We start from the raw sequence: 11,409 nt of genomic DNA on the forward strand, positions 1-11,409 counted from the left end.
TGTTGCGACCGTTAGTATACTGGAAGTTGTTGCAGTCGCTGATGCAAATGGTGTTGTTGACAATGGGGAAGTTGCTGCTGCTGTTGAGACAGATTCAGTGCTTGAAGTTGTCGATTCTGAGGGAATGGTGGATGGAGAAATAGTTGTAGTGTCTGAAATAGGTGTTGTGGAAGAAAACGGTGATGTTGGTGATGTCAATGATGTTGTTGACAATGGAGAATATGCACCTGATGTTGAAATCGTTTCTATATTTGAAGTTCTTGCAGTCGTTGATGTGAAAGGTGTTGTTGACAATGGAGATGTTGCGGCTGTTGAAACTGTTTCAGTACTTGAAGTTGTTGCTTCTGAGGTAACGGTGGATGTGGAAATCGTTGCAGTGTCTGCCGTAGGTGTTGTCGAAGAAAACGGTGATGTTGATGATGTGTATGATGCTGTCGACAATGGAGATGTCGCTCCTGATGTTGCAACCGTTAGTATACTGGAAGTTGTTGCAGTCGCTGATGTAATTGGTGTTGTTGACAATGGGGAAGTTGCTGCTGCTGTTGAGACAGATTCAGTGCTTGAAGTTGTCGAGTCTGAGGTAATGGTGGATGGAGAAATAGTTGCAGTGTCTGCTGTAGGTGTTGTCAAAGAAAACGGTGATGTTGGTGATGTGGATGATGTTGTTGAAAATGGAGACGTTGTTGCTGCTGTTGAGACAGATTCAGTGCTCGAAGTTGTCGATTCTGAGGTAATGGTGGATGGAGAAATAGTTGCAGTGTCTGCTGTAGGTGTTGTCGAAGAAAACGGTGATGTTGGTGATGTGGATGATGCTGTCGACAATGGAGATGTCGCTCCGGATGTTGCGACCGTTAGTATACTGGAAGTTGTTGCAGTCGCTGATGTAAATGGTGTTGTTGACAATGGGGAAGTTGCTGCTGCTGTTGAGACAGATTCAGTGCTTGAAGTTGTCGATTCTGAGGGAATGGTGGATGGAGAAATAGTTGTGGTGTCTGACATAGGTGTTGTTGAAGAAAACGTTGTAGTCCGAGATGTGAATGGTGTTGACAATGGAGATGTTGTTGCTGCTGTTGAGACAGATTCAGTGCTTGAAGTTGTCGATTCTGAGGGAATGGTGGATGGAGAAATAGTTGTAGTGTCTGAAATAGGTGTTGTGGAAGAAAACGGTGATGTTGGTGATGTCAATGATGTTGTTGACAATGGAGAATATGCACCTGATGTTGAAATCGTTTCTATATTTGAAGTTCTTGCAGTCGTTGATGTGAAAGGTGTTGTTGACAATGGAGATGTTGCGGCTGTTGAAACTGTTTCAGTACTTGAAGTTGTTGCTTCTGAGGTAACGGTGGATGTGGAAATCGTTGCAGTGTCTGCCGTAGGTGTTGTCGAAGAAAACGGTGATGTTGATGATGTGTATGATGCTGTCGACAATGGAGATGTCGCTCCTGATGTTGCAACCGTTAGTATACTGGAAGTTGTTGCAGTCGCTGATGTAAATGGTGTTGTTGACAATGGGGAAGTTGCTGCTGCTGTTGAGACAGATTCAGTGCTTGAAGTTGTCGAGTCTGAGGTAATGGTGGATGGAGAAATAGTTGCAGTGTCTGCTGTAGGTGTTGTCAAAGAAAACGGTGATGTTGGTGATGTGGATGATGTTGTTGAAAATGGAGACGTTGTTGCTGCTGTTGAGACAGATTCAGTGCTCGAAGTTGTCGATTCTGAGGTAATGGTGGATGGAGAAATAGTTGCAGTGTCTGCTGTAGGTGTTGTCGAAGAAAACGGTGATGTTGGTGATGTGGATGATGCTGTCGACAATGGAGATGTCGCTCCGGATGTTGCGACCGTTAGTATACTGGAAGTTGTTGCAGTCGCTGATGTAAATGGTGTTGTTGACAATGGGGAAGTTGCTGCTGCTGTTGAGACAGATTCAGTGCTTGAAGTTGTCGATTCTGAGGGAATGGTGGATGGAGAAATAGTTGTGGTGTCTGAAATAGGTGTTGTTGAAGAAAACGTTGTAGTCCGAGATGTGAATGGTGTTGACAATGGAGATGTTGTTGCTGCTGTTGAGACAGATTCAGTGCTTGAAGTTGTCGATTCTGAGGGAATGGTGGATGGAGAAATAGTTGTAGTGTCTGAAATAGGTGTTGTGGAAGAAAACGGTGATGTTGGTGATGTCAATGATGTTGTTGACAATGGAGAATATGCACCTGATGTTGAAATCGTTTCTATATTTGAAGTTCTTGCAGTCGTTGATGTGAAAGGTGTTGTTGACAATGGAGATGTTGCGGCTGTTGAAACTGTTTCAGTACTTGAAGTTGTTGCTTCTGAGGTAACGGTGGATGTGGAAATCGTTGCAGTGTCTGCCGTAGGTGTTGTCGAAGAAAACGGTGATGTTGATGATGTGTATGATGCTGTCGACAATGGAGATGTCGCTCCTGATGTTGCAACCGTTAGTATACTGGAAGTTGTTGCAGTCGCTGATGTAAATGGTGTTGTTGACAATGGGGAAGTTGCTGCTGCTGTTGAGACAGATTCAGTGCTTGAAGTTGTCGAGTCTGAGGTAATGGTGGATGGAGAAATAGTTGCAGTGTCTGCTGTAGGTGTTGTCAAAGAAAACGGTGATGTTGGTGATGTGGATGATGTTGTTGAAAATGGAGACGTTGTTGCTGCTGTTGAGACAGATTCAGTGCTCGAAGTTGTCGATTCTGAGGTAATGGTGGATGGAGAAATAGTTGCAGTGTCTGCTGTAGGTGTTGTCGAAGAAAACGGTGATGTTGGTGATGTGGATGATGCTGTCGACAATGGAGATGTCGCTCCGGATGTTGCGACCGTTAGTATACTGGAAGTTGTTGCAGTCGCTGATGTAAATGGTGTTGTTGACAATGGGGAAGTTGCTGCTGCTGTTGAGACAGATTCAGTGCTTGAAGTTGTCGATTCTGAGGGAATGGTGGATGGAGAAATAGTTGTGGTGTCTGAAATAGGTGTTGTTGAAGAAAACGTTGTAGTCCGAGATGTGAATGGTGTTGACAATGGAGATGTTGTTGCTGCTGTTGAGACAGATTCAGTGCTTGAAGTTGTCGATTCTGAGGGAATGGTGGATGGAGAAATAGTTGTAGTGTCTGAAATAGGTGTTGTGGAAGAAAACGGTGATGTTGGTGATGTCAATGATGTTGTTGACAATGGAGAATATGCACCTGATGTTGAAATCGTTTCTATATTTGAAGTTCTTGCAGTCGTTGATGTGAAAGGTGTTGTTGACAATGGAGATGTTGCGGCTGTTGAAACTGTTTCAGTACTTGAAGTTGTTGCTTCTGAGGTAACGGTGGATGTGGAAATCGTTGCAGTGTCTGCCGTAGGTGTTGTCGAAGAAAACGGTGATGTTGATGATGTGTATGATGCTGTCGACAATGGAGATGTCGCTCCTGATGTTGCAACCGTTAGTATACTGGAAGTTGTTGCAGTCGCTGATGTAAATGGTGTTGTTGACAATGGGGAAGTTGCTGCTGCTGTTGAGACAGATTCAGTGCTTGAAGTTGTCGAGTCTGAGGTAATGGTGGATGGAGAAATAGTTGCAGTGTCTGCTGTAGGTGTTGTCAAAGAAAACAGTGATGTTGGTGATGTGGATGATGTTGTTGAAAATGGAGACGTTGTTGCTGCTGTTGAGACAGATTCAGTGCTCGAAGTTGTCGATTCTGAGGTAATGGTGGATGGAGAAATAGTTGCAGTGTCTGCTGTAGGTGTTGTCGAAGAAAACGGTGATGTTGGTGATGTGGATGATGCTGTCGACAATGGAGATGTCGCTCCGGATGTTGCGACCGTTAGTATACTGGAAGTTGTTGCAGTCGCTGATGTAAATGGTGTTGTTGACAATGGGGAAGTTGCTGCTGCTGTTGAGACAGATTCAGTGCTTGAAGTTGTCGATTCTGAGGTAATGGTGGATGGAGAAATAGTTGTGGTGTCTGACATAGGTGTTGTTGAAGAAAACGTTGTAGTCGAAGATGTGAATGATGTTTCTGACAATGGAGACGTTGTTGCTGCTGTTGAGACAGATTCAGCGCTTGAAGTTATCGATTCTGAGGTAATGGTGGATGTGGAAATCGTTGCAGTGTCTGCCGTAGGTGTTGTCAAAGAAAACGGTGATGTTGATGATGTGTATGATGCTGTCGACAATGGAGATGTCGCTCCTGATGTTGCAACCGTTAGTATACTGGAAGTTGTTGCAGTCGCTGATGTAAATGGTGTTGTTAACAATGGGAAAGTTGCTGCTGCTGTTGAGACAGATTCAGTGCTTGAAGTTGTCAAGTCTGAGGTAATGGTGGATGGAGAAATAGTTGCAGTGTCTGCTGTAGGTGTTGTCGAAGAAAACGGTGATGTTGGTGATGTGGATGATGTTGTTGAAAATGGAGACGTTGTTGCTGCTGTTGAGACAGATTCAATGCTTGAGGTTGTCGTTTCTGAGGCAAGTGTGGATGCGGAAACAGTTGCAGTGTCTGCTGTAGGTGTTGTCGAAGAAAACGGTGATGTTGGTGATGTGGATGATGCTGTCGACAATGGAGATGTCGCTCCTGATGCTGCGACCGTTAGTATACTGGAAGTTGTTGCAGTCGCTGATGTAAATGGTGTTGTTGACAATGGGGAAGTTGCTGCTGCTGTTGAGACAGATTCAGTGCTTGAAGTTGTCGATTCTGAGGTAATGGTGGATGGAGAAATAGTTGTGGTGTCTGACATAGGTGTTGTTGAAGAAAACGTTGTAGTCGGAGATGTGAATGATGTTTCTGACAATGGAGACGTTGTTGCTGCTGTTGAGACAGATTCAGTGCTTGAAGTTGTCGATGCTGAGGGAATGGTGGATGGAGAAATAGTTGTAGTGTCTGAAATAGGTATTGTGGAAGAAAACGGTGATGTTGGTGATGTCAATGATGTTGTTGACAATGGAGAATATGCACCTGATGTTGAAATCGTTTCTATATTTGAAGTTCTTGCAGTCGTTGATGTGAAAGGTGTTGTTGACAATGGAGACGTTGTTGCTGCTGTTGAGACAGATTCAGTGCTCGAAGTTGTCGATTCTGAGGTAATGGTGGATGGAGAAATAGTTGCAGTGTCTGCTGTAGGTGTTGTCGAAGAAAAAGGTAAAGTTGGTGATGTGGGTGATGTTGTTGAAAATGGAGACGTTGCTGCTGTTGAGACAGATTCAGTGCTTGAAGTTGTCGATTCTGAGGTAATGGTGGATGGAGAAATAGTTGCAGTGTCTGCTGTAGGTGTTGTCGAAGAAAACGGTGATGTTGGTGATGTGGATGATGCTGTCGACAATGGAGATGTCGCTCCTGATGTTGCGACCGTTAGTATACTGGAAGTTGTTGCAGTCGCTGATGTAAATGGTGTTTTAGACAATGGGGAAGTTGCTGCTGCTGTTGAGACAGATTCAGTGCTTGAAGTTGTCGATTCTGAGGGAATGGTGGATGGAGAAATAGTTGTAGTGTCTGAAATAGGTGTTGTGGAAGAAAACGGTGATGTTGGTGATGTCAATGATGTTGTTGACAATGGAGAATATGCACCTGATGTTGAAATCGTTTCTATATTTGAAGTTCTTGCAATCGTTGATGTGAAAGGTGTTGTTGACAATGGAGATGTTGCGGCTGTTGAAACTGTTTCAGTACTTGAAGTTGTTGCTTCTGAGGTAACGGTGGATGTGGAAATCGTTGTAGTGTCTGCCGTAGGTGTTGTCGAAGAAAACGGTGATGTTGATGATGTGTATGATGCTGTCGACAATGGAGATGTCGCTCCTGATGTTGCAACCGTTAGTATACTGGAAGTTGTTGCAGTCGCTGATGTAAATGGTGTTGTTGACAATGGGGAAGTTGCTGCTGCTGTTGAGACAGATTCAGTGCTTGAAGTTGTCGAGTCTGAGGTAATGGTGGATGGAGAAATAGTTGCAGTGTCTGCTGTAGGTGTTGTCGAAGAAAACGGTGATGTTGGTGATGTGGATGATGTTGTTGAAAATGGAGACGTTGTTGCTGCTGTTGAGACATATTCAGTGCTTGAAGTTGTCGATTCTGAGGGAATGGTGGATGGAGAAATAGTTGTAGTGTCTGAAATAGGTGTTGTGGAAGAAAACGGTGATGTTGGTGATGTCAATGATGTTGTTAACAATGGAGAATATGCACCTGATGTTGAAATCGTTTCTATATTTGAAGTTCTTGCAGTCGTTGATGTGAAAGGTGTTGTTGACAATGGAGATGTTGCGGCTGTTGAAACTGTTTCAGTACTTGAAGTTGTTACTTCTGAGGTAACGGTGGATGTGGAAATAGTTGCAGTGTCTGTCGTAGGTGTTGTCGAAGACAACGGTGATGTTGGTGATGTGGATGATGTTGTTGAGAATGGAGAAGTTGTTGCTGCTGTTGAGACAGATTCAGTGCTTGAGGTTGTCGATTCTGAGGCAAGTGTGGATGCGGAAACAGTTGCAGTGTCTGCTGTAGGTGTTGTCGAAGAAAACGGTGATGTTGGTGATGTGGATGATGCTGTCGACAATGGAGATGTCGCTCCTGATGCTGCGACCGTTAGTATACTGGAAGTTGTTGCAGTCGCTGATGTAAATGGTGTTGTTGACAATGGGGAAGTTGCTGCTGCTGTTGAGACAGATTCAGTGCTTGAAGTTGTCGATTCTGAGGTAATGGTGGATGGAGAAATAGTTGTGGTGTCTGACATAGGTGTTGTTGAAGAAAACGTTGTAGTCGGAGATGTGAATGATGTTTCTGACAATGGTGACGTTGTTGCTGCTGTTGAGACAGATTCAGTGCTTGAAGTTGTCGATGCTGAGGGAATGGTGGATGGAGAAATAGTTGTAGTGTCTGAAATAGGTATTGTGGAAGAAAACGGTGATGTTGGTGATGTCAATGATGTTGTTGACAATGGAGAATATGCACCTGATGTTGAAATCGTTTCTATATTTGAAGTTCTTGCAGTCGTTGATGTGAAAGGTGTTGTTGACAATGGAGATGTTGCGGCTGTTGAAACTGTTTCAGTACTTGAAGTTGTTGCTTCTGAGGTAACGGTGGATGTGGAAATCGTTACAGTGTCTGCCGTAGGTGTTGTCGAAGACAACGGTGATGTTGGTGATGTAGATGATGCTGTCGACAATGGAGACGTTGTTGCTGCTGTTGAGACAGATTCAGTGCTCGAAGTTGTCGATTCTGAGGTAATGGTGGATGGAGAAATAGTTGCAGTGTCTGCTGTAGGTGTTGTCGAAGAAAAAGGTAAAGTTGGTGATGTGGGTGATGTTGTTGAAAATGGAGACGTTGCTGCTGTTGAGACAGATTCAGTGCTTGAAGTTGTCGATTCTGAGGTAATGGTGGATGGAGAAATAGTTGCAGTGTCTGCTGTAGGTGTTGTCGAAGAAAACGGTGATGTTGGTGATGTGGATGATGCTGTCGACAATGGAGATGTCGCTCCTGATGTTGCGACCGTTAGTATACTGGAAGTTGTTGCAGTCGCTGATGTAAATGGTGTTGTTGACAATGGGGAAGTTGCTGCTGCTGTTGAGACAGATTCAGTGCTTGAAGTTGTCGATTCTGAGGGAATGGTGGATGGAGAAATAGTTGTAGTGTCTGAAATAGGTGTTGTGGAAGAAAACGGTGATGTTGGTGATGTCAATGATGTTGTTGACAATGGAGAATATGCACCTGATGTTGAAATCGTTTCTATATTTGAAGTTCTTGCAGTCGTTGATGTGAAAGGTGTTGTTGACAATGGAGATGTTGCGGCTGTTGAAACTGTTTCAGTACTTGAAGTTGTTGCTTCTGAGGTAACGGTGGATGTGGAAATCGTTGTAGTGTCTGCCGTAGGTGTTGTCGAAGAAAACGGTGATGTTGATGATGTGTATGATGCTGTCGACAATGGAGATGTCGCTCCTGATGTTGCAACCGTTAGTATACTGGAAGTTGTTGCAGTCGCTGATGTAAATGGTGTTGTTGACAATGGGGAAGTTGCTGCTGCTGTTGAGACAGATTCAGTGCTTGAAGTTGTCGAGTCTGAGGTAATGGTGGATGGAGAAATAGTTGCAGTGTCTGCTGTAGGTGTTGTCGAAGAAAACGGTGATGTTGGTGATGTGGATGATGTTGTTGAAAATGGAGACGTTGTTGCTGCTGTTGAGACAGATTCAGTGCTTGAAGTTGTCGATTCTGAGGGAATGGTGGATGGAGAAATAGTTGTAGTGTCTGAAATAGGTGTTGTGGAAGAAAACGGTGATGTTGGTGATGTCAATGATGTTGTTGACAATGGAGAATATGCACCTGATGTTGAAATCGTTTCTATATTTGAAGTTCTTGCAGTCGTTGATGTGAAAGGTGTTGTTGACAATGGAGATGTTGCGGCTGTTGAAACTGTTTCAGTACTTGAAGTTGTTACTTCTGAGGTAACGGTGGATGTGGAAATAGTTGCAGTGTCTGTCGTAGGTGTTGCCGAAGACAACGGTGATGTTGGTGATGTGGATGATGTTGTTGAGAATGGAGAAGTTGTTGCTGCTGTTGAGACAGATTCAGTGCTTGAGGTTGTCGATTCTGAGGCAAGTGTGGATGCGGAAACAGTTGCAGTGTCTGCTGTAGGTGTTGTCGAAGAAAACGGTGATGTTGGTGATGTGGATGATGCTGTCAACAATGGAGATGTCGCTCCTGATGCTGCGACCGTTAGTATACTGGAAGTTGTTGCAGTCGCTGATGTAAATGGTGTTGTTGACAATGGGGAAGTTGCTGCTGCTGTTGAGACAGATTCAGTGCATGAAGTTGTCGATTCTGAGGTAATGGTGGATGGAGAAATAGTTGTGGTGTCTGACATAGGTGTTGTTGAAGAAAACGTTGTAGTCGGAGATGTGAATGATGTTTCTGACAATGGTGACGTTGTTGCTGCTGTTGAGACAGATTCAGTGCTTGAAGTTGTCGATGCTGAGGGAATGGTGGATGGAGAAATAGTTGTAGTGTCTGAAATAGGTATTGTGGAAGAAAACGGTGATGTTGGTGATGTCAATGATGTTGTTGACAATGGAGAATATGCACCTGATGTTGAAATCGTTTCTATATTTGAAGTTCTTGCAGTCGTTGATGTGAAAGGTGTTGTTGACAATGGAGATGTTGCGGCTGTTGAAACTGTTTCAGTACTTGAAGTTGTTGCTTCTGAGGTAACGGTGGATGTGGAAATCGTTACAGTGTCTGCCGTAGGTGTTGTCGAAGACAACGGTGATGTTGGTGATGTAGATGATGCTGTCGACAATGGAGACGTTGTTGCTGCTGTTGAGACAGATTCAGTGCTCGAAGTTGTCGATTCTGAGGTAATGGTGGATGGAGAAATAGTTGCAGTGTCTGCTGTAGGTGTTGTCGAAGAAAAAGGTAAAGTTGGTGATGTGGGTGATGTTGTTGAAAACGGAGACGTTGCTGCTGTTGAGACAGATTCAGTGCTTGAAGTTGTCGATTCTGAGGTAATGGTGGATGGAGAAATAGTTGCAGTGTCTGCTGTAGGTGTTGTCGAAGAAAACGGTGATGTTGGTGATGTGGATGATGCTGTCGACAATGGAGATGTCGCTCCTGATGTTGCGACCGTTAGTATACTGGAAGTTGTTGCAGTCGCTGATGTAAATGGTGTTGTTGACAATGGGGAAGTTGCTGCTGCTGTTGAGACAGATTCAGTGCTTGAAGTTGTCGATTCTGAGGGAATGGTGGATGGAGAAATAGTTGTAGTGTCTGAAATAGGTGTTGTGGATGAAAACGGTGATGTTGGTGATGTCAATGATGTTGTTGACAATGGAGAATATGCACCTGATGTTGAAATCGTTTCTATATTTGAAGTTCTTGCAGTCGTTGATGTGAAAGGTGTTGTTGACAATGGAGATGTTGCGGCTGTTGAAACTGTTTCAGTACTTGAAGTTGTTGCTTCTGAGGTAACGGTGGATGTGGAAATCGTTGCAGTGTCTGCCGTAGGTGTTGTCGAAGAAAACGGTGATGTTGATGATGTGTATGATGCTGTCGACAATGGAGATGTCGCTCCTGATGTTGCAACCGTTAGTATACTGGAAGTTGTTGCAGTCGCTGATGTAAATGGTGTTGTTGACAATGGGGAAGTTGCTGCTGCTGTTGAGACAGATTCAGTGCTTGAAGTTGTCGAGTCTGAGGTAATGGTGGATGGAGAAATAGTTGCAGTGTCTGCTGTAGGTGTTGTCAAAGAAAACGGTGATGTTGGTGATGTGGATGATGTTGTTGAAAATGGAGACGTTGTTGCTGCTGTTGAGACAGATTCAGTGCTCGAAGTTGTCGATTCTGAGGTAATGGTGGATGGAGAAATAGTTGCAGTGTCTGCTGTAGGTGTTGTCGAAGAAAACGGTGATGTTGGTGATGTGGATGATGCTGTCGACAATGGAGATGTCGCTCCGGATGTTGCTACCGTTAGTATACTGGAAGTTGTTGCAGTCGCTGATGTAAATGGTGTTGTTGACAATGGGGAAGTTGCTGCTGCTGTTGAGACAGATTCAGTGCTTGAAGTTGTCGATTCTGAGGTAATGGTGGATGGAAAAATAGTTGTGGTGTCTGACATAGGTGTTGTTGAAGAAAACGTTGTAGTCCGAGATGTGAATGGTGTTGACAATGGAGATGTTGTTGCTGCTGTTGAGACAGATTCAGTGCTTGAAGTTGTCGATTCTGAGGGAATGGTGGATGGAGAAATAGTTGTAGTGTCTGAAATAGGTGTTGTGGAAGAAAACGGTGATGTTGGTGATGTCAATGATGTTGTTGACAATGGAGAATATGCACCTGATGTTGAAATCGTTTCTATATTTGAAGTTCTTGCAGTCGTTGATGTGAAAGGTGTTGTTGACAATGGAGATGTTGCGGCTGTTGAAACTGTTTCAGTACTTGAAGTTGTTGCTTCTGAGGTAACGGTGGATGTGGAAATCGTTGCAGTGTCTGCCGTAGGTGTTGTCGAAGAAAACGGTGATGTTGATGATGTGTATGATGCTGTCGACAATGGAGATGTCGCTCCTGATGTTGCAACCGTTAGTATACTGGAAGTTGTTGCAGTCGCTGATGTAAATGGTGTTGTTGACAATGGGGAAGTTGCTGCTGCTGTTGAGACAGATTCAGTGCTTGAAGTTGTCGATTCTGAGGGAATGGTGGATGGAGAAATAGTTGTAGTGTCTGAAATAGGTGTTGTGGAAGAAAACGGTGATGTTGGTGATGTCAATGATGTTGTTGACAATGGAGAATATGCACCTGATGTTGAAATCGTTTCTATATTTGAAGTTCTTGCAGTCGTTGATGTGAAAGGTGTTGTTGACAATGGAGATGTTGCGGCTGTTGAAACTGTTTCAGTACTTGAAGTTGTTGCTTCTGAGGTAACGGTGGATGTGGAAATCGTTGCAGTGTCTGCCGTAGGTGT

General features: G+C 44.0%; 1 protein-coding gene across 1 annotated transcript in view; it reads right to left on the reverse strand.

Moving 5' to 3' along the window:
* LOC133351252 (mucin-2-like) overlaps window positions 1–10,761 on the reverse strand; it is a gene marked incomplete at its 5' end in the record, with an annotated part of 34,441 nt that extends 23,680 nt beyond the window's left edge. The window contains 3 exons of the mRNA XM_061566347.1: window positions 3,283–3,333; window positions 8,890–9,372; window positions 10,714–10,761. Of these exons, the coding sequence (XP_061422331.1) occupies window positions 3,283–3,333; window positions 8,890–9,372; window positions 10,714–10,761 (582 nt within the window). The remainder of the gene's footprint in view (window positions 1–3,282; window positions 3,334–8,889; window positions 9,373–10,713) is intronic.
* Between the last annotated feature and the right edge of the window lie 648 nt (window positions 10,762–11,409).

Source organism: Lethenteron reissneri, chromosome 36, assembly GCF_015708825.2.
Source record: "Lethenteron reissneri isolate LAM-NWPU_2019-01 chromosome 36, ASM1570882v1, whole genome shotgun sequence".
Classification (NCBI taxonomy): Eukaryota; Metazoa; Chordata; class Hyperoartia; order Petromyzontiformes; family Petromyzontidae; genus Lethenteron; species Lethenteron reissneri.